General features: G+C 46.5%; 1 protein-coding gene across 1 annotated transcript in view; it reads left to right on the top strand.

Moving 5' to 3' along the window:
- LOC126094747 (carboxylesterase 4A-like) overlaps positions 1-27,981 on the top strand; it is a 136,274-nt gene that overhangs the window by 65,671 nt on the left and 42,622 nt on the right. Inside the window, exons 5-6 of the mRNA XM_049909297.1 lie at positions 4,734-4,933; positions 16,931-17,096. Of these exons, the coding sequence (XP_049765254.1) occupies positions 4,734-4,933; positions 16,931-17,096 (366 nt within the window). The remainder of the gene's footprint in view (positions 1-4,733; positions 4,934-16,930; positions 17,097-27,981) is intronic.

Consider the following 27,981-nt stretch of genomic DNA (forward strand, 5'->3'; position numbering starts at 1 on the left):
TTGGTTGTTATCCACATCACCCTTACAGTGGTATGCCAATGATATTGTAGGTCCTATTTTGTTGCCCTTCACAGCAAGCAACCATAGGCTCACCCTTCAACAAGACTATGCCCACTCACACATGGCGAGAGTTTCTACTGCATATCTTCATGCTTGCCAAACCCCAATGTGGCCAGCAAGGTAGCCGCATCTGTCCCCAACAGAGAACATTTGGAGCATTATGAGTTAGGCCCTCCAACTATGTCAGGGTTTTGATAATCTAACATGCCAGTTGGATAGAATGGTTCAAATGGCTCTGAGCACTATGGGACTTAACAGCTATGGTCATCAGTCCGGTACAACTTAGAACTGCTTAAACTTAACTAATCTAAGGACATCACACACATCCATGCCCAAGGCAGGATTGGAACCTGCGACCCTAGCAGTCGCGCGGTTCCAGACTGAAGCGCCTAGAACTGCTTGTTCGGCCACTCCAGCCGTCTGACTTGCTCAATTTGTGAAGCCGTTTCTCTTGAATAAATCATCCAGTTTTTATGAAATTGGTATCATTTGTTTGTCTGTTGATGTACATCATGTCTACTGATTTTTATCTCATGTAGATAATTCCCTCATGGAGCATCTTGTTTTTTTTTTTTTTTGTCTTAAAGCGTACATTGCAGTAGATAAGAAAGTTTCGCTTGTTAGCTGTGTGGAAAAATACTTTCTGCTTTGCATGGTATCTGTGCTGGCGTAAGTCGGCGCCAGCACACCATGTGGCAAAGAGGCGTTGTGTCGATCGACAGGAGCCAGAAATAGACTCGCAGGAAACATGCCACCAACGCCCTCTCGGCCGCTAGTATTTAGGATCGCCAGTGTGGGCCAGTTAGTTCGAGTCTGTCGCACTGAGTAAGTTCCAGCGTGTCACCGAGTTGGAGCCGCAGTCACAGACTCTAGTTCAGAATTAGGCAGCACATAGCAATCAGAATAGTGGACGTAGCAGACTTGTACTTTAACAGCAGTAAGGATAACTTGGAATATACAGAAAAGCTCGTACCACAACGAATATCTTGAGATACGTAACTTTCCATTATTATGACTAAAGAACTTAGTTAATCTATGCATACAGTTTGTGTTGTAGAAAGAGGATCTCGGCGACAAAACAACATCCTCTGCTTGCTTCCCATGATACAGAGACAGTGAGACAATGAGACAACATAAAACTGTCATTTGCCAAAAAACCGTTCAGTATCTCGAAGCGTTTGTGAGATTTGAGGAATGATACGGATATTTCTCTTTGACTCCACTGTTTGCTCACTTGACCGAAAATAAGCACACTACATACAATCTGGTTTCTCGAGACTGGCGTCTAAAGAAAAATTCAATATATTTGCTCCATTTGATATGCAGTAATATGTGATCTAATAGGAAACAAATGAAAACTCTTAGTGACTTCTACACTCCTGGAAATTGAAATAAGAACACCGTGAATTCATTGTCCCAGGAAGGGGACACTTTATTGACACATTCCTGGGGTCAGATACATCACATGATCACACTGACAGAACCACAGGCACATAGACACAGGCAACAGAGCATGCACTATGTCGGCACTAGTACAGTGTATATCCACCTTTCGCAGCAATGCAGGCTGCTATTCTCCCATGGAGACGATCGTAGAGATGCTGGATGTAGTCCTGTGGAACGGCTTGCCATGCCATTTCCACCTGGCGCCTCAGTTGGACCAGCGTTCGTGCTGGACGTGCAGACCGCGTGAGACGACGCTTCATCCAGTCCCAAACATGCTCAATGGGGGACAGATCCGGAGATCTTGCTGGCCAGGGTAGTTGACTTACACCTTCTAGAGCACGTTGGGTGGCACGGGATACATGTCCTGTTGGAACAGCAAGTTCCCTTTCCGGTCTAGGAATGGTAGAACGATGGGTTCGATGACGGTTTGGATGTACCGTGCACTATTCAGTGTCCCCTCGACGATCACCAGTGGTGTACGGCCAGTGTAGGAGATCGCTCCCCACACCATGATGCCGGGTGTTGGCCCTGTGTGCCTCGGTCGTATGCAGTCCTGATTGTGGCGCTCACCTGCACGGCGCCAAACACGCATACGACCATCATTGGCACCAAGGCAGAAGCGACTCTCATCGCTGAAGACGACACGTCTCCATTCGTCCCTCCATTCACGCCTGTCGCGACACCACTGGAGGCGGGCTGCACGATGTTGGGGCGTGAGCGGAAGACGGCCTAACGGTGTGCGGGACCGTAGCCCAGCTTCATGGAGACGGTTGCGAATGGTCCTCGCCGATACCCCAGGAGCAACAGTGTCTCTAATTTGCTGGGAAGTGGCGGTGCGGTCCCCTACGGCACTGCGTAGGATCCTACGGTCTTGGCGTGCATCCGTGCGTCGCTGCGGTACGGTCCCAGGTCGACGGGCACGTGCACCTTCCGCCGACCACTGGCGACAACATCAATGTACTGTGGAGACCTCACGCCCCACGTGTTGAGCAATTCGGCGGTACGTCCACCCGGCCTCCCGCATGCCCACTATACGCCCTCGCTCAAAGTCCGTCAACTGCACATACGGTTCACGTCCACGCTGTCGCGGCATGCTACCAGTGTTAAAGACTGCGATGGAGCTCCGTATGCCACGGCAAACTGGCTGACACTGACGGCGGCGGTGCACAAATGCTGCGCAGCTAGCGCCATTCGACGGCCAACACCGCGGTTCCTGGTGTGTCCGCTGTGCCGTGCGTGTGATCATTGCTTGTACAGCCCTCTCGCAGTGTCCGGAGCAAGTATGGTGGGTCTGACACACCGGTGTCAATGTGTTCTTTTTTCCATTTCCAGGAGTGTATGTCACATTGCAAACTATTCCAGTTTCGCTCAGTACCTTACTTAACATAGACATATCACTATGATCGTTAATGGAGAAAATGGGCAGTTTATCACGAAGCTGACGAATGATTCAGTGAAATGTGTGACAATCAATTTTCTTTAAGATCGTCTGAGAAAGGTTGCAGTGCAACCGGCGTGCGCACGTCTCCATTCCCGCAGTTTAGCCGAGGTGGGCAGACAATGTTTCGTCCGTAAAGGACATAGCTCACGGCTCGGTAGGTGACAGGCAACTGACGCGGCCTCCCCTTCTGAATAGAGGGGTGGACTCGCCCAGCGCTGAGAACGAGAGTGAGATTCTGCGCGCGGCTCGTCACCTTGGCGCGAGTTCAACCAGTAAGCGGCTTGAAGTGTCCAAGTTGCTCCAGCCACTAACAGGCGGTGTGAGAAAGCGCTTTCTGTTTCCAGCAAGGACGACACTTCTCGTTACAGTTCATTATTTATTTACTCGTTCGGCATATACAATCATTCTTACATCAATTACAATATGTACTTATATAACTATGGTAACAATACTCTTTACAGGTGCGGTTATAATACTATACAACATTACAAATACTGTGGAGCCACTTTAAAGCCGAATCACTGAGTCTGTGTATGTCTTTCAAATCACCATCATATACGTACACTTCACACACAAGTAAATGGTGCATTGTTTGGATTTCACCACACTCACATTCAGGGCTGTCTGACAGGCCCCATTTCTTCATTAGTTGCTTCCATCTGCTGACATCTGTTCTTAGGCGGTTCAAAGTTGTCCAGAGTTTCCTTGGGAGGTTGAGTTCTTGAATCTTCTTGTTGGGATCTTCCATAAAATTGCGTTTGTCGTGTGCACTTGCAGCCCATAATTCACTCCAGGTTGTTTTTGAGTCGAAGCCTTGAAGCTCTTCGCCGATTTCCCAGAAAGCTGTCCTGGACTGAAGCATGTTTGTAGTTGATAGATCTTCGTGGATAGGGAGGTTCGGGTTGTCTACAATTTTTTGGTATGTTCTTAGGGCTAGCTGTGATCTCCTGATTCCAGGCGGCTCTATGTTGGCTAGGAAAGGGAGCGAGACACAAGCAGTGGCCCTGAGTGTTCTCAAGATTATTCGTATTGTCTCCCTCAGCTGGACGTTCACTTTAGCTACGTGTGCAAGCTTCGAAAGGATAGCATTGTGGGAACTGAGTTTCTATTTTGTATCTTCTAGGTGTGCGTTGTATGTTAGAGTGCGATCTAGTTTCACACCCAAATATTTAGGCTTATTCTCGTGTCTGATCTGCTGCCCATTCATAGAAAGCTGCAATTTTCCATGTGCCTCTCTGTTGTTAAGGTGCTTTATTATGCTGGTTGTTTTGTTCGCTTTTGGGTGTAGGTGCCACTTGTAGTAATATGTGTTCAGGACTTTCATTCATTGTTTCGTCGAGATCGTTGAAATTTTTACTTTGATACGCGATGACCATGTCGTCAGCGTATGCAAATTTACGTGATTTGGTTTCTGGCATGTCGGCTATACACAGGTTGAAGAGAGAAGGTGGTAGTGCCGAGCCATGTGGCAGGCCATTATTCAGAGCTGCTCTTTTGCTGTTCGTGCCATGAAGTGAGACTTTGATTTTCCTGCCTGTTAACATGTTCTCGAGTAGTGTGTAGGTCTGATGCATTTTATGTTTCTCGTTATCTTTAACAATAGCCCTTCGATCAGTTACAGATCATAAAATAAAGGGGAAAAAAGTACATCTAGAAAATGTTTTTATGTAGGCTGCTGCGTCGTTATGCCCTCTAAAACATTCTATTGCGGCAATATTGATATCACCATCCAGAGGGTGGTTGACGGATTCGGTTTCTGCAAATTCTGCACGTCGCTTTGTTGCAGGCCTGTTTCGGGCCGCAATACTGCACAGCGGGGAGGCGGTCAGCTCTTGGGGCGTCGGCGCCGACCCCGCGGTCAGGGCCTTCCGCCTCGGAGAGGCCCTCGGGTTCTCCACCAACGACTCGCGGGAGCTGCTGGAGTTCCTCCTGGCGCAGGACGCTGCAGACCTCGTCACCCACGACGACCAGCTGCTGTCTCCGGAGGTGCGTCACCGTAAACCCGCTCTTGTCAGAGGATACACAGAACAGCCTCTCTGCCTGGTGTAACGTGTCCTCACAAACCGTAACAAAAAAACTGGTGTCACTCTAAATTTCCTGTGTTCTATTGTCTAGCTTCCAGCGTAGACTCACAAAATGGAGAAGTTACTGGAAATGCTGGAAGGAAGCCCTTAGCATATGTTGGCGAAGAAATTGAATCCATTCCATAGAAATTTTTCTTTTTTTTATTTCGAAGAAGGAATGTTTTATGAGACGCTTCTCTTATGAAACAGTTACATACAACTCTTGTATAGCTACAACGTTCCTTAAAAAAGGAAAACACAGGAATACTTTCCCAGTTTAATTCTCACGCCATTGCAAGGCACTGTGATACAGATATTGATCTCAGTGATGTTGAGAAACAGGTGAAATCGTCAAAATCCAACGAATCTCTAGGGGCCTGTGGAATACCTGTCAGGTTCGATATCGAATTTGCGCCTCAGGTAGCCTCTATTTTAACCAGAACCTCTTTGTCCTCAGTAGTTAGAGAAAAGCGCAGGACACGCCGGATTTCAAGAAGGGTGCCAGGAGTATTTCACAATACTGCCGTCCAATTCCTTGACATTCGTTTTTGTTGTCTAATCTTGGAACACTGCAACATATTCTGTGCTCAAACGAAATGAGGCATCTCGAGCAGATTGATCTCTTCCATGTCATGCATTCATTCCGAAAAGATCGATCATGTGAGACCCAACGCGCACTTGTCTCATGCCACATCATGAAAGTCATGCATTAAGGCAGTTAGACAGATGCAGTATATCTCTACTTACGAAAAGCACTGGCTCAGAAAAACAGCTACGTTTATCATCAAAACTACAGTCTATCAAGACAAATTTGTGACTTGATTGAGGACTTTATGGCGGGCAGGGCGCTGCATATTGTCTTGGATGGAGAATCATCGATAGATGTAGAAGAAACTTCGTGTCGGCCCCAGAGAAGTTTACTGGGATCCTTGCTGTTCATGTTGTAATTTAATGACCTTCCAAAGAATATTAATAGCAGACTCAGAATTTTTGCAGTTACCTGCAATGAAGTACTGCCTGAAAAAGTTGCACAAATAAACTGCCCCATCTTGATAAAAATTCGAAATGGTACAAAGTTTGGTAACTTACTACAAACGTAAGTTTGGGCAGATCACAAAACGAAAACACGTACTGCACTTCACATAATTTTGAAAAGTAATTTTCTATGACTACAATATTAACGAGTCACGACTGGAATCGGTCGTCTGATACATATAGTTAGCTGTAACAATTTGTAGGTATATAAAATAGAACGATGAAATAGGCTCACTGGTAGGTAAAGCATTTGTCGGACTTTCGTCTGTTGCTAGAGTATTAGCGAAATGCAATCAGTCTACATGGATATTGCTTAATCCTACGGTAATGCTGAAGTATGTGGAACACATGCCAGATAGGATTAACAGGGGATATTGAAGTAATACAAAGTAAGGCAGCACGAATTGTCACAGGTTTGTCTGATCTATGTGAGAGTGTTAGGAAAATGCCGAAGTAATTGAACTGGCAGCCACTGTAAGACAGATGCAAATTATCCCGAGAAAAACTACTGACTAAGTTTCAAGAACAAGCTTTAAGTGATGGATTTATGAATATACTGCAACCCCATTCTTATCGCTCCAGTAGGGATGGCGAAGACCGGATTAGAGCCATTAAAGCGCGCACCGTGGTGTTTAATCAACCATACTGCCCGCACTCGATGCGCGAATGGGAGGGGAAGCCCTGGTAACTGTTACAATTGGACATGTCTCCTGCTATGCGCTTCACAGTGGTTTGCAAAATAAGGATTTAGGTGTAGTTATGGATTTGTCAGAATTGCAGAATCCGTTCGCTGCCGTTCATCCACGACATAAACGGTAGATAGGCATCAGCCGTTCATCGGTGATGTCTATAGTTTGCAGAAAGTTGTTTTCTAAGGCTCAATTTTACTCCTTAACATCTAAATGCATTGCATGGATACTACAGATTTTCTTTAAAAAGTATAGATTTCTTTCTGTACGCTCAACATTATCCGTTGCGTTCTGTACGTGTACGCGTAGACACTGCCTGACAAAAAAGTGGAGGAGGAAACATTATGAAACTTCACGGCTTCAGAGGTTATGTGCCGTCATTTCAGTGATTACCAATTCGAGTGAAATGTACAAAGAACCTGGCCGTATGAGCGCACTTTTCAGTAGGACGTTGCACCCGCTCTGGCCTGGATGCATGTACTGGTTCTGTTGGGAAGGCCGTTGTAAAGCCGTTGTATCCTCTCCTGAGGCTAGCTGCGCCACAACTGTAGCAACCGGTCCCTGATGTCTTCAAAGCTGGCGCAGGGAGTTCAAGCTGATCCCAGGCCTGTTCTATGGGGCACGGGTCTAGCATCTTGATGGCCGTAGGTGTACTTGTGTCTCTCGCAGACAGTTCATAATCAACGTGCCGTGTGTGGCCGAGCATTGTCCTGTTGAAAAATGGCACCACGGTAATGTCTCATGAAAGTAGCACACGAAGACGCAGGATATCCCTGACATAACTTTGTGCCGTTAGAGTTCCTTCAGTCACTTCCTGCTGTGCCTTGAAGTCACACCGAGTGGCTCCCCACACCATGACGTGTGCCTCTCTATAACACTGGAAGAATGCGACCAGTCCCCAGGTCGACGCCATACTGGTCATCTGGGGTAATATAGTTGCTGTTCCATTCACTAGCAGTCCACAGTTCCCGATCACGGAACTACTCAAAACGCAACCGCTTGTGTTTTTGTGGTGTTAATGTCGGCCCACTCTTTTTCTTCTTCTTTATCGTCTTCTTGTCCCATGTCACGTAGGGTGTTGGTCTTCTGGATCCTTCTCCTCCGTAGTTCTCTATCCATTGCCTCTTCCTTCTTCCATCCTTTCTCCCTTAGGTCCCCGGGTATCTTATCCTCTCACCTCATCTTCGGTCTTCCTCTCCTTCTAGCTCCTTCAATCTTTATATCTTCAACTCTGTTTCCGATATATTCTTCTCCTTTTCTCTGTAAGTGTCCGTACCACCTTAGTCTGCTCTCTTGTATCTTTCTCCACATGGGTCCCACTTTCACAGCTCCTCTAACAAATTCATTTCTAATTCTGTCCTTCCTTGTTACCCCACACATCCCCCTCAGCATCCTCATTTCCGCCACTTCCATCTTCCTTTCCTGGGCTACTGTGATTGGCTATGTCTCTGCCCCGTATATCATAGCAGGCCTTACCACCGACCTTTCAACCCAATGCTCACCTTCTTGTCACACAACACTCCACTCATTTTCCTCCAGTTGTTCCAACCGCAATTTATTCGGTGTTGTATCTCGCTTTCCAGTCCTCCATCCCTCTGTATGTACGACCCCAGGTATTTAAATTTGCAGACCGATTTCAGCTCATCACCCTGGATCTTGCAAGACCTCATCTGCACATCCATCAGTGCTAAATATTCTGACTCTGTCCTGCTAATTTTCATCCCTCTTTCTTCTAGTGCCTTCCTCCAATCCTCCAGCTTTTCCTCAAGTCTGTCGATGCTCTGCTCACAAAGAACGACTTCATCCGCAAACATCATATTCCACGGTGCTTCCTTCTTCACATCTTTCACCAGCACATCCATAATCAGGTCAAAGAGGTAGGGACTAAGCGCAGACCCTTGATGTAACCCTACTTTTACTGGGAACTCCTTTGTTATGCCTACACTACTTCCCACCTGTGTCATTGCTCCTCTGTACATTTCATTCAGTAACCTCACATGCTTCTCTGGCACGCACTGCTCTCTCATGCTTCTCCATATTTCGTCCCTTGGGACTCTGTCATATGCTTTCTCCAAATCAATGAAAGCCATATGTAGATCGGCTTGTAGCTCCCCGAGTCTCTCCACTATCCGTCTTAAAGCATATATTGCATCAGTCGTTCCTCTTCCAGGCATGAACCCAAACTGTCGGCCCACTCATGGGGTGGTAATTACCAAGTCCGGGTGGTACTACTCTTTCACCAATGGCGCGAAGTGATACAGGATTTTGCAGGGGGTCCATTACTTGTTCTCGGGTGGCTGGCGCCGATGCGAAGGTGCTACCATGTGCTTGTTTGCGCATTACGGCGATCCTCCCTCGTGGTGATCAGACTTGGTGGACTGGAACCTCGACGACGAGTATGTCTACCTTCACGTCCCCGTGCAGTCCAGCGCAGCGCCACTGTCACGTCCGAATGGCCCACAAATTTAGATATTATATGATTCGACCAGCCACACGAACTCTGACAGGTGCTGAGAACACTGTCTCACATGAACACGCGGCATCTCTGTGTCTTCCAACGTGGTCAGCCAACATCTGACGCTCTTCATACGCCTGTATATCCTACGAGGCCTGGTGATAACAGTAAACACGAACAACACTAACACGTTGTGGTAGCAGTTCTACCTGTCACGGAGAATTGCAATATGTATGCACCTGGCGATGGTGAATAAGTTTGCGAAGTTACGAGGGTCGTTCAATAAGTAATGCCCCACATTAAAAAAAAAAAAAGGCCAGAGTCAAAGGTACTTATTGGTGCTTCACACTGACGTTTTTTCTGTGCACCGATGAATTTTCGAACCGTTCTGGAAGAGGACAGAGCCGTAGTACAGCGTCAAAATGGCATCTACATATGACTCACTTTACAAGCAGCGTGCTGCTATTGAATTCTTGTGTGCAGAAAAAGAAACGGTGGTGAACATCCATAAACGTTTGTGTGCAGTGTATGGCGACGCAGCAGTTGATAGGAGTACAGTTGGGCGATGGGTAAAGAAAGATAGAACCTCCGTAAATGCAGAAACAGAGCTCCTTGATCAGCCACGCTCGGGACGTCGCCAAATTGGGTTGGACATCACTTCCCCATCCACCCTACAGTCCAGACCTGGCACCCTCGGACTTCCGTCTCTTTGGGCCGCTTAAAGATTCTCTACTGGGAACACACTTTGAAGATCACTCATGCAGTGAAAACGTGGCTACGCCTACAGGATAAGAGCTTTTACCAGCAGGGAATACGTGCTTTCCACAACGTTGGCGTAAGGCCATAGAACGTGAAGGAGACTACATAGAAAAACAGGACGTGGACAAGATATGTTGATGTATATTGCACCAAATTCTGACTCTTAACAATAAATATGTCCTGAGAGAAAAAGTGAAGCATTACCTATTGAACGATCCATGTACACTGACAACCAACGATGTCTTAAATCTACTTCACTTCTTTTGTCAGACAGACTATATACGTAAACAATTTAATGAGTAATGCTGCGAATACCAACAGAATTCGAAACCCTTTTGGTCTGTGGCATCAGTTGTTTGCAGGTAAATAAAAATCAGAAATCAAGTTTTAATTCACCAAAATTCAAACGAGCTCAAGCGCATTCTCATACAAAGATATTACGGATTAAGGAAGACACAGAACTCTTTTCTTATGCTCTACGTTATTGATAAACTTCCGTATAGTGTTGATTAACTAAAAATATCAAAAACTAGGTATAAATTGGAAGTAAGAAGAGGCGGCGTTACATTTCTCTTTATACTCCGGAACTCGACGTTTCGACCACTCTGTTCGGATCTTCTATAGCGATCTTCCGATCTCTGCGGGCTGTTGAATGGTTTCTCTTCGTTATTAGTGCAATCCTTCAGAAGAATAGCGTAGGACGATTTTTTGTCAGGGGCGTAAACGGACGCGTTATCGGACTCGAACGCAACACTCCTTTGAAGAAAAATGTAAAATCTGTGGTAGCAAACACCAAGGAGAGTGCGATCAGAATATATGTTTTAATAACTTACGAGTGCTAGCCAAGGAAAATTATAGAAGGAAAATTCGCAGAAGTAGTCAAAATCTGTCGGAGAGCGTGCAATTGACGGCTACGGGCATCTGAGCACTTGGCTTTTTGCCACCCAGCTACGGCGCACGAGGGACATCACCGACTATCGGGAAGCCACTTCTGTGTCACAACAAGAATAATATTTTTACAACATTCCCTATCTCTTTCAGTACATGCAATCCGTACCTGCTGAATGACTATGGACCAGTATGTCCACTAATAGCAGCCTGAAGATTTTTACCAAATGGCTTCACATTTTTCGAAAAAAAAAGTTATGAGTGGACACGACACTGATTTTCGATCCCCAACTTGCTTCCTATACCAACTCTTCAATTTCGCACACCTTCTCTTCTTGGAGCACCATCGTACGCAATATATTGATTGGAAACGCCAATCCAAGCATCCAATACCATACTCACTAATCACCATTCTAGGTACCGACTTCCCACATTCCATGCACCTCCATGCCTTATGCATCCTATCCTGCCGGAACTTTAGCCAAGTCCCATCAACTCAATAATGAAATTCGAAGTGAAATACACTCCAGCTTCCTGCCTTAGTCAACAACGCTCCACCTCACCGCATCCTCCCATTTCCTCCTTCTTGCGTGTTCTCCCCCTCAGTATCTCTTACCTGCTGCTCGTGCTTCCAAAGGCCTCTATTCATCAATCCGCCTCTATTATGAACATAATCATTTTCGTACCCCACCAGCATCACTATTGTATCGTAGCATCATCATCAGTGATTTCATAGAACAGAAAGCAGTTTTTAGCATCTCACTTAGACAGTGAACTGACATCATTTAGTTCCAGTAAAATGAACGTAGAGGAATTAAGGGCAAAGTTTAATCAGATTTTAAATTGTGGTGTCGAGAAGTATGTGCCTGGTAAGTGAATAAAGAACGGGAAAGATTCACCATGCTTTGAAAGTTCGAAAAATGCTGAGGAAGCACAAGCTGTTCCACTCTCGGTTCAAAAGAGAACACGCAAATTAAGACAAGAAAAGATAAGTAGAGATTCGTGCGTCTGTGAAAAGATCTGTGCGGGAAGCGTATAACTACAGCCACCGTCACACTTCAGCAAAAGATCTGGCAGAGAACCCCAGAAAATTCTGGTTTTACGTACAATCGCTTAGTAGGTCTAAGGCTTCCATCCGGTCACATGTTGACCAGTCTGGTGTGGCAATTGAAGATTAGCAAAGGGCAAGCCGAAGTTTTAAATTTAATCTTCAAGAAATCGTTCATGAAGGAGAACTATATAGGTATATCGTCGTTTGACTATCGAACAGCTCCTGTGTGGACGACATGGTAATAGACATCTCTGGCGTAGAGAAACAAGTGAAGCAGTTGAAATCAAGTAAGTCACCAGGTCCGAATGGAATCCCAATTTGGTTTTCAAAGAGTAATCTACGTCATTGGCCCGTCACTTAACTTGCATTTATCACAACTCTCTCGCCCAGCGCAAAGTTCCAAGCGACTGGAAAAAAGCGCAGGCCACTCCCTATTATATCTCTTTAAAAAATAAGTATAACTATTTATTTTTAGAGGAAACACTCTCCTAGCAAATTTGTTTGTTCTTTGATTTGTCGTGATCTGATACTGATTTTTAGTGAAGTTAGTTTTTACGTTTAGCTTTCAAAAAACAAAAAAAAAAATACAAAAGAGATATAATAAGCAAAATAATGAATTTCGTAGGTTGCCAATTACGTATTATATCTGATTTTATCGAGCGCCAGGCTCCCTATAAATTACTGTAAATGCAATAGCGTAGTATTACTCAGCTCCAGTTCACTGATCTGAAATTATTACTATCACAGAAAATAGACTTTTAATAAAATTATTTCACTGGATTCCTTCAATTAATCTCACTGAATATTTTTACATAATTTCTTCCGCTCCGGCTATCAGACATTGTGCTGTGAAAAAATATTTTTAAATGTACCGCGTAATGGCGGCTAATTAAGTCAGATATCACTGTTACTCGCTCCGCAGCAGTTGGAAAAATGCTAAATAATTTTCATTAAATATTCTTTTCATAAGATAAATGTGGTGTAGGTTGTTGAAATAACACACGGAGATCACTTTATACTAATATATTCTTACTAGGACACAGTTTACACCATTAAATATTTGCAATTACGTTACGACAGAAACAAATGCTAGCGCAGCACAATAGCTTGCGTACCTTATTCCTGCTAACATCAGAACGAACAGAACAAAACAGACTAGACAGAAGAATGAGCATTGCATTGTGTTTTATACTCTTACAAAGACGATAATACTTCTTTTAATTACTTACACATTATAATCTCATACAATAAAAATAATGTCTTTTGTGCATCTATCGATCTATATTGTATATTTTTACAGTTAGTGTTATTACCTTTCGCACATAAATCGATTTTTGCAGTTCATTTTGAGTCACATACAGTCATTTTTATTTATGTTTCACCTCGAGAATGGCGAATATTGCAAAAGGGACAGTACATCCCGTATATAAGAAGGGCAAAAGAACGGACCCGCAAAATTACCAACCAATATCTGTAACATCGCTTTGCTGCCAAATCATTGAAGATATTCTCAGTTCGAATATAATAAATTTTTTGATACCAAGAAGTTTATGTCCACGAATCAGCACGGTTTTAGAAAGTATCGCCTGTTCGAATCTCAGCTTTCCCTTTCCTCACACGATGTACCGAAGAGCAACAGGCAGATTCCATGCTTTCGTTTCACACGGTGCCCCATTGCACGCTGTTAAAGAAGGTTTGAGCGTATGAAACAGGTTCCCAGGTATGTGCATGGCTTAAGCTATAGAATTTAGTATGTCGTCCTTGACGGCGAGTATTCATCAGGGATAAGGGTATCGCCAGGAGTGCCCCAGGGAAGTGTGATAAGACAGCTGTTATTCCCTGTAAACATAAATGATTTGGCGGACAGCGTGGCAGCAACCTGTGGTTGTTTGCAGATGCTGTCTCTTTAGTGGACCTGTTGCATCTTCCAAGTGTCCTGCCAATGAAACGAAACCTTTGGCTCGCCTTCTCCACAATATTATCTATGTGGTATTTCCACTGAAGTTGTTCGTAATTTTTACACCCAGGTACTTAGTTGAATTGACAGCCTTGAGAATTGTATTATTTATCGAGTAATCGAATTCCAACGGATTTCTTTTGGAACTCATGTGGATCACCTCACACTTTTCGTTATTTAGCGTCAACTGCCACCTGCCACACCATACAGCAATCTTTTCTAAATCGCTTTGCAAGTGATACTGGTCTTCGGATGACCTTACTAGACGGTAAATTACACCATCATCTGCGAACAACCTAAGAGAACTGCTCAGATTGTCACCCAGGTCATTTATATAGATCAGGAACAGCAGAGGTCCCAGGACGCTTCCCTGGGGAACACCAGATATTACTTCAGATTTACTCGATGATTTGCCGTCTATTACTGCGAACTGCGACCTTCCTGACAGGAAATCACGAATCCAGTCGCACAACTGAGACGATACCCCATACGCCCGCAACTTGGTTCGAAGTCGCCTGTGAGGAACGGTGTCAAAAGCTTTCCGGAAATCTAGAAATACGGAATCAACTTGAGATCTCCTGTCGATAGCGGCCATTACTTCGTGCGAATAAAGAGCTAGCTGCGTTGCACAATAACGATGTTTTCTGAAATCCTGCTGATTACGTATCAATAGATCGTTCCCTTCGAGGTGATTCATAATGTTTGAATACAGTATATGCTCCAAAACCCCACTGCAAACCGACGTCAATGATATAGGTCTGTAGTTCGGTGGATTACTCCTACTACCCTTCTTAAACACTGGTGCGACCTGCGCAAATTAGTCCTTTACTTTCCTTTTCCACTCTAAAGTAGAGCGAGAGAAAAACGACTACCTACATGTCTCCGTAGGAGCCCCAATTTCTCTCATCTTATGTTCGTGATCCTTCAAGAGCAATGTATGTTGGCGACAGTAGAATCGTTCGGCACTCAGCCTCAAATGCCGGTTCTCTAAATTTTCCCAATACTGTTTCTCGAAAAGAACGCCGCCTTCCCTCCAGGGATTCCCATTTGAGTTCCCGAAGCTTCTCCATAACACGTGTTGTTCGAACTAACCAATTACAAATCCAGCAGTCCACCTCTGAATTGCTTCGGTGTCTTCTTTTAATCCGACCTGTTACGGATGCGAAACACACGATCAGTACCCAAGAACATGTCTCACTATCGTTTTATATGCGGTTGCTTTACAGATGACCCAAACTGTACTAGAATTCTCCCAATGAACCGAAGCTGACCAATCGCCTTCCATACCACACTCCTCACTCGCTCGTTCCATTTCATGTCGCTTTGCAACGTTACGCTCAGATATATAAACGACTTGACTGTCAAACACTACTAATGCTGCATCCGAGCACTAAAGGTTTTATTTACCTACTCATCCGCATTCTACATTTTTCTACGTTTAGACTTCTCTGCCATTCATCACACCAACTAGAAATTTTTAAAATTCATCTCGTATCCTGCAACAGTCATTCAATTTCGACACCCTACTCTACATCACAGCATCATCTGCAAACAACCTCAGGTTGCTGCCACGCTGTCCGCTAAATCATTTATGTTTACAGAGAATAACAGCTGTCTTACCACACTTCCCTGGGCCACTCCTGGCGATACCCTTATCCCTGATGAATACTCGCCGTCAAGGACGACATACTGGATTCTATAACTTAAGCGATGCACATACCTGGGAACCTGGGAACTCGTTCGTCCTCTGTTAGAATATTGCTTCGCGGTGTGGGATCCTTACCAGGTGGGATTGACGGAGGACATCGAAAGGCTGCAAAAAAGGGCAGCTCGTTTTGTATTATCACGTAATAGGGAAGAGAGTGTCGCAGGTATCATACGTGAGTTGGGATGGAAGCCATTAAAGCAAAAACGTTTTTCGTCGCGGCGAGATCTATTTACGAAATTTCAGTCACCAACTTTCTCTACCGAATGCGAAAATATTTTGTTGAGCCCAACCTACATAGGTAGGAATGATCATTAAAATAAAATAAGAGAAATCAGAGCTCGAACATAAAGGCTTAACTGTTCGTTTTTCCCGCGCGCTGTTCGGGAGTGGAATGGTAGAGAGATAGTATGATTGTGGTTCGATGAACCCTCTGCCAAGCACTTAATGTGAATTGCAGAGTAATCGTTTGGTTGGTTTGGTTTGTGGGGCGCTCAACTGCGTGGTTATCAGCGCAGAGTAATCATGTAGATGTAGATGTAGATGTAGTGGTACAAGGAACCCTCCGCCACGTGCCGTACAGTGGAATGCGGAGTATCTGTGTAGATGTACGTGTGTAAATTAATCAAATTCTTTAAAACTAATAAAATTTTTATCAACGTGTATTATTTTAAAAATATTTTTGCGTGTGTTTAATATTATCAAAATTTTTGTTTAAATTGTCCGCAGCTCGTGGTCGTGCGGTAGCGTTCTCGCTTCCCACGCCCGGGTTCCCGGGTTCGATTCCCGGCGGGGTCAGGGATTTTCTCTGCCTCGTGATGACTGTGTGTTGTGTGCTGTCCTTAGGTTAGTTAGGTTTAAGTAGTTCTAAGTTCTAGGGGACTGATGACCATAGATGTTAAGTCCCATAGTGCTTAGAGCAATTTGAACTATTTTTGTTTAAATTACATAAAAACTGCGACTGCACAGCTGTTTTATCTGCTACAAGCCCGTTTCCCAGCGGAAAAAAGGACTTTTGGCAGTTATGCTCCTCCAGGAGACACCAGGAGGGTCATAAGTAAATCACAGCAGACATATCGAAAAATGTTTTTGAAGAGTTTAAAGAGGAATATTACTCGTCCTATCAATTGAGATGATTTTACCTTCAAGAACAAGACCGACGAAAACCTGCAGACTTATACATGGGTTTGAATGAACGTTGACTGAAACATATTCACGCGTGAAAAACGCACACACGAAGACACACACCTGCAAAGACTTTTTTTTTAAATGGAATCAAGCTTTTCTTTGCTTTTTCTTCTTTACGTTTCTACTTGTATACTTCGTGTCGCTTGAGACGCCTCAAAATGACTGCGGCCCCGCTGCGTGCGTGTGTGTGCAGGAGGAGGCGCAGCTGCCGCTGCTGGTGTGGATGCCCGTGATAGAGCCGGATGTGGAGGGCGCCTTCATCACGGAGTGGCCCGCCACCGCCTTGAAGGAGGGTCGCTTCAGCAGGGTGCCCGTCATCACCGGCTTCACGTCTGGCGACGGGTTGGAGCCAGTCAGCCGTGAGTTTGTGCACGCACACCCATTAGCGCTAATGTTAGGTGTGCCGTTCAGGGAAAGTCGCAGTTACTCGGATACCTTAAAGTCCAACAGGTACTGTCGTACTGGGGATCGCCGAGGAAACTGAGATATGTATCATGAGATATGAGCTAATCCATCAAGAAGGAGAGTTAGAAAACGAATTTGCCGTTTTGAAAATACGCATAGCGTTCCAGTTAAAAATTAATAGCATCTGTTTGAGGATCCTTTTCATGATGGGACGGTTTAGAAGGCACGAGAGCATCACGGAAATCGTCAAACTCTGCTGGCAGACGGAGACATATTGCGTAATGAAAAGGTCTGCTGTTGAAATCAGAAGAGTATGTGCTTCAAAGAAAACTGCATCAAAAAATTACTAGACTAGATCTTTCTTTCTCCAGAAGAGTATACGCTGTTTAGAAAGTTGCTGGCAGATTAAAATAGCGCGACAGGCTGGAACTCAAAGCCAGAACCTTGCCTTTCGGGGGCAATGCTTTTATCGCCTGATCTATTCATGGACAGCAGGTAACCCACTGTGACATTGCCAGTATGAGCTCTGCAGACTAGCCCTGATGGGCCATCCAGTACTGGCAAACCACCGTGTCATCCCGTTCCAATGAAGTCATTCTGATGTGATGTTGTAGTACTTCGCCACTAGGCAACGCTGAGGAGGGAAGTATATTTGGACTGCCGACGGGCCGGCCGCTGTTGCCGAGCGGTTCTAGGAGCTTCAGTCTGGAACAGCGCTACCGCTACTGTCGCAGGGATCGAATCGTGCCTCGGGCGTGGATGTGTGTGATGTCCTTAAGTTAGTTAGGTTTAAGTAGTTCTAAGTTCTAGGGGACTGATGACCTTAGATGTTAAGTCCCAAAGTGCTCAGAGCCATTTTAACCGTTTTGAACTGCCAACGGAAGCCACGGGAAGTGCGGACACGAGGGCATCCGGACCCCATGCAGGAGTGGCTTGTGAATGTGTTTGGCTCGCTCGAGAAATACACTCCTGCAAATTGAAATAAGAACACCGTGAATTCATTGTCCCAGGAAGGGGAAACTTTATTGACACATTCCTGGGGTCAGGTACATCACATGATCACACTGACAGAACCACAGGCACATAGACACAGGCAACAGAGCATGCACAATGTCGGCACTAGTACAGTGTATATCCACCTTTCGCAGCAATGCAGGCTGCTATTCTCCCATAGAGACGATCGTAGAGATGCTGGATGTAGTCCTGTGGAACGGCTTGCTATGCCATTTCCACCTGGCGCCTCAGTTGGACCAGCGTTCGTGTTGGACGTGCAGACCGCGTGAGACGACGCTTCATCCAGTCCCAAACATGCTCAATGGGGGACAGATCCGTAGATCTTGCTGGCCAGGGTAGTTGACTTACACCTTCTAGAGCACGTTGGGTGGCACGGGATACATGCGGACGTGCATTGTCCTGTTGGAACAGCAAGTTCCCTTGCCGGTCTAGGAATGGTAGAACGATGGGTTCGATGACGGTTTGGATGTACCGTGCACTATTCAGTGCCCCTCGACGATCACCAGTGGTGTACGGCCAGTGTAGGAGATCGCTCTCCACACCATGATGCCGGGTGTTGGCCCTGTGTGCCTCGGTCGTATGCAGTCCTGATTGTGGCGCTCACCTGCACGGCGCCAAACACGCATACGACCATCATTGGCACCATGGCAGAAGCGACTCTCATCGCTGAAGACGACACGTCTCCATTCGTCCCTCCATTCACGCCTGTCGCGACACCACTGGAGGCGGGCTGCACGATGTTGGGGCGTGAGCGGAAGACGGCCTAACGGTGCGCGGGACCGTAGCCCAGCTTCATGGAGACGGTTGCGAATGGTCCTCGCCGATCCCCCAGGAGCAACAGTGTCCCTAATTTGCTGGGAAGTGGCGGTGCGGTCCCCTACGGCACTGCGTGGGATCCTACGGTCTTGGCGTGCATCCGTGCGTCACTGCGGTCCGGTCCCAGGTCGACGGGCACGTGCACCTTCCGCCGACCACTGGCGACAACATCGATGTACTGTGGAGACCTCACGCCCCACGTGTTGAGCAATTCGGCGGTACGTCCACCCGGCCTCCCGCATGCCCACTATACGCCCTCGCTCAAAGTCCGTCAACTGCACATACGGTTCACGTCCACGCTGTCGCGGCATGCTACCAGTGTTAAAGACTGCGATGGAGCTCCGTATGCCACGGCAAACTGGCTGACACTGACGGCGGCGGTGCACAAATGCTGCGCAGCTAGCGCCATTCGACGGCCAACACCGCGGTTCCTGGTGTGTCCGCTGTGCCGTGCGTGTGATCATTGCTTGTACAGCCCTCTCGCAGTGTCCGGAGCAAGTATGGTGGGTCTGACACACCGGTGTCAATGTGTTCTTTTTTCCATTTCCAGGAGTGTATTACCTTGAGTAAAGTTTGGAGACAATGAGAAGAATGCCACCAAGTCAAGGATCCCAGTGGACACTGGGACGCGGCGTACATTCAAAATCCGCGCGGACTGGGCGCATTGTCACGGTCCGCGCGGCTCTTCCCGTCGGAGGTTCGAGTCTTCACTTGGGCATGGGCCTGCGTATTGTCCTTAGCGTAAGTTAGTTAGATTAAGTAGTGTGTGGTCCCATAGGAACTAATAACACTCAATAGCGGGCAGAAACAGAGAGACGGCATATGAAGCGTTGGGCACAATCTTGAAACTTGCACTGCATCAAAAGTTCGGAAGACGACAAGAAACATCCCGACAAGTCATGGAGCCATGTAGACACTAGGAGAGGCGTAGACACAAAAGCGCCCAGAATTCACTCAGGATAGTGTGTGAAATTTTGGTTTGTTGGAGAGGTGTTGGGCTGCATAAAAAGGCTGACAGACCGTAGGAAAGACGCCTACAGATCACTAACGCCAGAAGGCACTCGGACGAAGCAGAGACGTAAGGGCGTCCTGACCTAAAAGAGAGACCGCTGTTACGAACAAATGAGTCTGTTGTTGTGTGGTAGCTATCGTGACAACTCGGAAATGCGAGCAAACATCTGATAAATGTGCTGGATCTATTGTGACCAGCGCTGGGAATGGCATTGACTTAGAATACAGGAGAAAAACGATGTTCCCGAGTCAAATGCCAGCCCCGAAGAGATCGGAAATCTCCACCCAGAACTGGGAGGCGTGGTCGCGAAACGACAGGCAGTCATTCGGCTTTCCAATGGCAATACCGCGGCTACGAAAAATTCGGGCAGTCTGCTTTCTAGGAAGAGAGCGATGAGATGCGAAAGAGCGGTCGATAAGACAGCGGAAAAACAAGAACAAATGGAGACACGCCAACCCATTGCCTACTTACACTCATGCTCATAAATTAAGGATAATTCCAGAATGTGGTTCCACACAACGTGGTACTACACAAAACTGGCGCTAGTAGCATAGGCACATATGGAACGCACACGACACAGATCTGTAAGTCCACGGTATTGGTGATAAGTTGGGAAAACCGTCCCGAAACACATGTGGTACAAAACGCCACTGTTTCGTGCGCATGTAGCTCGACATCAAATGGGATATCACCATGCGCACGTACACGGGCCGCACAACGGGTTGGCATACTCTGGATCAGGTGGTCGAGCAGCTGCTGGGGTATAGCCTCCCATTCTTGCACCAGTGCCTGTCGGAGCTCCTGAAGTGTCGTAGGAGTTTGAAGACGTGTAGCAATACGTCGACCGAGAGCATCCCAGACGTGCTCGATGGAGTTTAGGTCTGGAGAACAGGCAGGCCACTCCATTCGCTTGATATCTTCTGTTTCAAGTACTCCTCCACGATGGCAGCTCGGTGGGGCCGTGCGTTATCATGCATCAGGAGGAAGGTGGGACCCACTGCACCCCTGAAAAGGCGGACATACTGGTGCAAAATGGCGTCCCGATACACCTGACCTGTTACAGTTCCTCTGTCAAAGTCATGAAAGGATGTACGCGCACCACCCCACACCATCAAACCACGACCTCCATACAGGTCCCTTTCAAGGACATTAAGGGGTTGGTATCTGGTTTCTGGTTCACGCCAGACTATACCTGGACTCGTCTGTGAACATAACCTGAAACCACTGTTCCAATGACACCAGGCTTTATGGGCTATCCTGTGAACAGGGGTGAGTGGAATGCACACTGCAGGTCTCCGGGCGAATAAACAATGTCTGTTCAGTCGTCTGAAGACTGTGTGTCTGGAGACAACTTTTATAGTGGCTACGGTAAGGTCCCGAGCAAGGCTACCTGCAGTACTCATGGCCGTTTGTGGGCACTGATAGTGAGATATCGGTCTTCTTGTCTTGTTGTACACTGTGGAGGTCCCGTACTGTAGCGCCTGGACACATTTCCTGTCCGATGGAATCGTTGCCATAATCTTGAGATCACACTTTGTGGCACGCGGAGGGCCCGTGCTACGACCTGCTGTGTTTGACCAGCCTCCGGTCGCGCTAGTATTCTATCCCGCATAACGTAGTCAGTATGTGTTCTTTGAGCCACACAGTTTGAAAACGTCTGCACACTTACTCGCTGCACTGTACTCTTGACATGGACACCTCTGCGTATGTGGGCTGCTGCCAGCGCCACCGTGCGACGACCGCAGGTCAAATGCACCGCATGGTCATATCCCGAGGTGCTTTAAACCCGCAAACCACCCACCAGAGCGTTGTTTCACCATGTATCAGCATTATTCTTAATTTAGTTAGTATGACAATGGCTGACAGTACCTCGCTTCCACAGAGGAAGAACAGAAATTCTGAAACAAACTCAAGTACCTAACTCGTATGAAAAGAGAAATTTTTATCTGCGAGTGGCTTCCCACTCTCCTGCACTCTAGAAAGGCTGCCGGCCACAGCAAACAAAATTCTATAGCGCGCTTCTCTGACCGAATAACTTTGGCCTGTAAAGATGCACAGTTTGCGGACTACCTGCCCTTCTCGTGTTTCACCAACCCTTGGCGCCTGCTTTCTTAGATATGGAAACGAACCCCCAGAGAATAGCCTGAAGTCACCGAAACTCGTCAGTCCCTTCCTCGGCTCATTGCGCGACCCAGACATGCAGCTACAGAAAAATTCAACATCACCCAGTGTGGGAAGAACTTTAAAATAGTAACCGACAGCTTAATCAGTGCAGTCACTGAGGTTGCTAATCAGCTTTGATCTAAATTGTTGTTGTTGTTGTGGTCTTCAGTCCTGAGACTGGTTTGATGCAGCTCTCCATGCTACTCTATCCTGTGCAAGCTTCTTCATCTCCCAGTACCTACTGCAACCTACATCCTTCTGAATCTGCTTAGTGTATTCATCTCTTGGTCTCCCCCTACGATTTTTACCCTCCACGCTGCCCTGCAATACTAAATTGGTGATCCCTTGATGCCTCAGAACATGTCCTACCAACCGATCCCTTCTTCTGGTCAAGTTGTGCCACAAACTTCTCTTCTCCCCAATCCTATTCAATACTTCCTCATTAGTTATGTGATCTACCCATCTCATCTTCAGCATTCTTCTGTGGCACCACATTTCGAAAGCTTCTATTCTCTTCTTGTCCAAACTATTTACCGTCCATGTTTCACTTCCATACAAGGCTACACTCCATACAAATACTTTCAGAAATGACTTCCTGACACTTAAGTCTATACTCGATGTTAACAAATTTCTCTTCTTCAGAAACGCTTTCCTTGCCATTGCCAGTCTACATTTTATATCCTCTCTACTTCGACCATCATCAGTTATTTTGCTCCCCAAATAGCAAAACTCCTTTACTACTTTAAGTGTCTCATTTCCTAATCTAATACCCTCAACACCACCCGACTTAATTCGACTACATTCCATTATCCTCGTTTTGCTTTTGTTGATGTTCATCTTATATCCTCCCTTCAAGACACCATCCATTCCATTCAACTGCTCTTCCAAGTCCTTTGCTGTCTCTGACAGAATTACAATGTCATCGGCGAACCTCAAAGTTTTTATTTCTTCTCCATGGATTTTAATACCTACTCCGAATTTTTCTTTTGTTTCCTTTACTGCTTGCTCAATATACACATTGAATAACATCGGGGAGGATCTAAATTGACGGGAAAAAAATCACAATACCGAGAAGGAGCTGTGTGACGTCAACAATAGTTGACAGGCTTCTTTCTACACCTCAGAGATGATGTATATTCAAATATCGTGTCAGTAACGCTAGTACGCCACTATGAGGGCGCAAATAAGGTTTGCTTTACATACACGCTATAACGGTCGGAGCGTTAGTTACTTTCGAGATTGGACGTGGCGAACTGATGTTAGTCAAGAATGCCTTTAAGATGACAAAGACAGTATTATCAAGACCTCACGGAGTGAACAAGGTCGTGCAATAGGCCTACGAGAAACTGGATATTTCTTCTGCGATATTAGAGAAAGAGTTGGTAGGAATGTAGCCACTGTACGTGATTGCTGCCAGCGATGGTGACGACAACGGACGTTCGCAAGAAAACCGGGCTCCGGACGGCCACGTGGCACTACTGAGAGGTAAGATCGTCGTGTTCGGCGTATACCCAATTTCGGAAGCAGTTGGCACCGCTGTGACACAACGAACTCTTGCGAATAGGTTACCTCAAGGACAACTCCAAGCCAGACGCCCTGTGAAACGTCCCCTTAGAAAAATTATTGAATTACTGTGCTGATAAACCTCTTACATTATTTGATTTTCAAACAGCTGAGCAAAACTGAACGTACTCAGACATTACTCTCTTTACTTATTCTGATCAACACTATACTGACACACAATATTTTTTAGCGCAACACAATCTGACTTTCAGTAATCCCTACAAAAGAATGGCCCTGACTAACATTAACCTATACCTTCCACAAATCACTTACCTCACAAAAATCTTCGTTACTCGAACTACTGCAAAACAGCGAGCGCCACTACTGCCAGCTAAATAAAAGATTCAAACTACTGAAGGCACTAACTACTGATAGGAATAGTTAGCAAATGAAAGATTTTGATAGAGAACAAACAATGTATTTATCTTAATAGTGTTCAAAAGTCATAATATATATAGCAGTTCATGGCATCCAGTCTTACAAATGTACTGTTTCTGGTGGACACACGTCCAGATCATCCGCTCTCAAAAATCCGCCATCTCACTTCCCCATATCCACCACTGCTGGCGGCTCACCTCCAATTGCGCAACGCTACGCGCTGTTAACAGCCAACTGCCCAACACTACAATAGCAAATTACAACAATGCCAACCAGCCACAGACTGCACACAGCACAGCCAGTGATTTTCATACAGAGCACTACGTGGCGGTGGCGTTACCAATATAAGAACCTAAACAGCCTACTTACACCTGTAGCGTGCATTCCACTGACCTCAAACCACCGCCATTTGCGACTCCAGTGGTGTCAAAGGGGAGCTAATTCGAGGCAGGGTGGAGGTCTGTTGTGTTTTATGATCAAATTTGTTTCTGCCTTGGAGTCAGTAATGGTCGTATGTTGGTTAGAAGGAGGCCAGTTGAGCGCCTGCAACCAACCCGTGTGCGTGCTAAACACACTGAACCTGCAACTGGAGTTTTGATCTGGGTGCGATTTCGATTGACAACAGGAGCACTGTTGTGGTTATCCCACGCACCCTGATTGCAAATTTGTACGTAAGTCTGCTGATTCGACCTGTCGTGCTGCCATTCATGAACAGCATTCCAGGGTGTGTTTTTCAACAGGATAACGCTCGACCACGTACTACTGTTCTAACGCAACATCATCTACAGAGTGCCAACAAGTTGCCTTGACCTGTTCGATCACCAGACCTGTCTACAATCGGGCACATATGTCACATCATTGGACAACTCAAACGTCATCCACAACCACTATTAACTGTCGCTGTGTTGACCGGCCAAGTGCGACAGGCGTGAAAGTCCACCCCAAAACTGATATCTGGCACCTGTACAACACAATGCATGCACGTTTGTTTGCTTGCATTCGACATTCTGACGCTTACACCGATTACTGATGTACCAGCATTTCACATTTGCAATGGCTTATCTCGTGCGTACATTAACCTATGATCTTGCAATGTTAATCACTTAAATATGTTACCTAGACAAATATATTTCAGAAATTTCATTAGTCTACATTAATAATTTTTTGATGTTTTGATTTTTTGCCGTCAGAGACTGCAATCAGTACAAGAATGACTCAGAAGTGAAAATTAAATGCAAGGAGTGAAATGAGAATGAGACGAATCAGTCCGGAATGGAGTGACACTTGTCAACTTACATTTTTCTACATTTTTAGAATGAGCTGCCATCCATTGCAACAAATGAAACTCCTTTATAAGTCATCCTGTATTCTACTACAGCCACTGAATGTTGACACTTTTCCGTGCAATACAACATCAGCAGCAAACAGTGGCAGAATGTTGCTCACCCTGTCTGTAAGATCATTTATGCATACAGAAAACGGGAGGTGTGTGTGTGTGTGTTTTGAGGACCTTATGGACGACCAACGGCGAGGTTATCAGCGCCCTAACAATGATTGAAATAAACGAATGTGGATAAGAACGAAAAGTGTCGTACACACATGCCCACGAAATGACCACACAATTACTCTATCGCACAGGCACGCTCACATGCACTGAAACCAGTGAGGAGGGAAGATAGCTAATCAATAAATTAAAACAGAGGGAAAACCAAACACAGAAGAGCTAAAAGACAGAACAGGGAAATATGACTGGCTAACCACTTACGAGTACAAAAAACTTGGGTGAGCCAGCCACCCTGTCGACACTTTGAAAACATATCCCTAAAATCTTGTTGAAAACGTGGGACAATTCACAAAACTTTAAAATTCGAACCACATTCGTTTGATGATTCCATAAAATAGATTGCAGATCCGCCGGCAAATCCGCTGGTTAGCAAATAAAATGCAGTCCAATAAAATGTGGTGCACCGTGATCTGCACGCCACAAGCACCACACATCGGAGGGTCCCCTAACCAGAGTAAAAATCCATGCGTCATAGGGCTGTGGCCGATGCGAAGACGAGTAAGGAGGACCTCGATCCGTCGACGTGGCTGGAAGGAAGTACGCCACGGCCGAGGTGATGATGATTATGATGATGATAATTGGTTTGTCGGGCGCTCATCTGCGTGGTCATCAGCGTCCGTACAAAGTCCCATTCTTTACACAGTCCAATCTAGCCGCTTTCACGAATGATAATGAAATGATGAGGACAATACAAAGACCCAGTCTCTGGGCAGATAAAATCCCAACCCGGCCACGAATCGAACCCGGGACCCCGTGATACAGAGGAAGCAACGCTAGCCACTAGACCACGAGCTGCGGACTACTGGAGAGGTCCTACCGCACTTCCCTGGCGCACTGACGACGATAATTTTGTCTCCGATGAACACTTTCCTTCAGGGACAACGTACTGGCCTCTGTCACTTAAAAGTGTGCGAGCCAATCACATACCTGAGAACCTATGCCGAATGATTGGACTTTTGTTAACAGTCGACAGTGCGGAACTGTGCCAGACGTTTTCTGGAAAACTAGAGGTATGGAATCTGCCTGATGCCGTTCATCCATGGTTCACAGGATATGATGCGAGAAAAAGCCAAGTTGAGTTTCGCATGAGTGATGCTTTCCAAATCTGTGTCGATTTAGGAATGTAGGCTTTGCTACCTCAAGGAAATTTATTAAAATACACTCCTGGAAATGGAAAAAAGAACACATTGACACCGGAGTGTCAGACCCACCATACTTGCTCCGGACACTGCGAGAGGGCTGTACAAGCAATGATCACACGCACGGCACAGCGGACACACCAGGAACCGCGGTGTTGGCCGTCGAATGGCGCTAGCTGCGCAGCATTTGTGCACCGCCGCCGTCAGTGTCAGTCAGTTTGCCGTGGCATACGGAGCTCCATCGCAGTCTTTAACACTGGTAGCATGCCGCGACAGCGTGGACGTGAACCGTATGTGCAGTTGACGGACTTTGAGCGAGGGCGTATAGTGGGCATGCGGGAGGCCGGGTGGACGTACCGCCGAATTGCTCAACACGTGGGGCGTGAGGTCTCCACAGTACATCGATGTTGTCGCCAGTGGTCGGCGGAAGGTGCACGTGCCCGTCGACCTGGGACCGGACCGCAGCGACGCACGGATGCACGCCAAGACCGTAGGATCCTACGCAGTGCCGTAGGGGACCGCACCGCCACTTCCCAGCAAATTAGGGACACTGTTGCTCCTGGGGTATCGGCGAGGACCATTCGCAACCGTCTCCATGAAGCTGGGCTACGGTCCCGCACACCGTTAGGCCGTCTTCCGCTCACGCCCCAACATCGTGCAGCCCGCCTCCAGTGGTGTCGCGACAGGCGTGAATGGAGGGACGAATGGAGACGTGTCGTCTTCAGCGATGAGAGTAGCTTCTGCCTTGGTGCCAATGATGGTCATATGCGTGTTTGGCGCCGTGCAGGTGAGCGCCACAATCATGACTGCATACGACCGAGGCACACAGGGCCAACACCCGGCATCATGGTGTGGGGAGCGATCTCCTACACTGGCCGTACACCACTGGTGATCGTCGAGGGGACACTGAATAGTGCACGGTACATCCAAACCGTCATCGAACCCATCGTTCTACCATTCCTAGACCGGCAAGGGAACTTGCTGTTCCAACAGGACAATGCACGTCCGCATGTATCCCGTGCCACCCAACGTGCTCTAGAAGGTGTAAGTCAACTACCCTAGCCAGCAAGATCTCCGGATCTGTCCCCCATTGAGCATGTTTGGGACTGGATGAAGCGTCGTCTCACGCGGTCTGCACGTCCAGCACGAACGCTGGTCCAACTGAGGCGCCAGGTGGAAATGGCATGGCA

The sequence above is a fragment of the Schistocerca cancellata genome, chromosome 8 (assembly GCF_023864275.1).
Source record: "Schistocerca cancellata isolate TAMUIC-IGC-003103 chromosome 8, iqSchCanc2.1, whole genome shotgun sequence".
NCBI classification, from domain to species: Eukaryota; Metazoa; Arthropoda; class Insecta; order Orthoptera; family Acrididae; genus Schistocerca; species Schistocerca cancellata.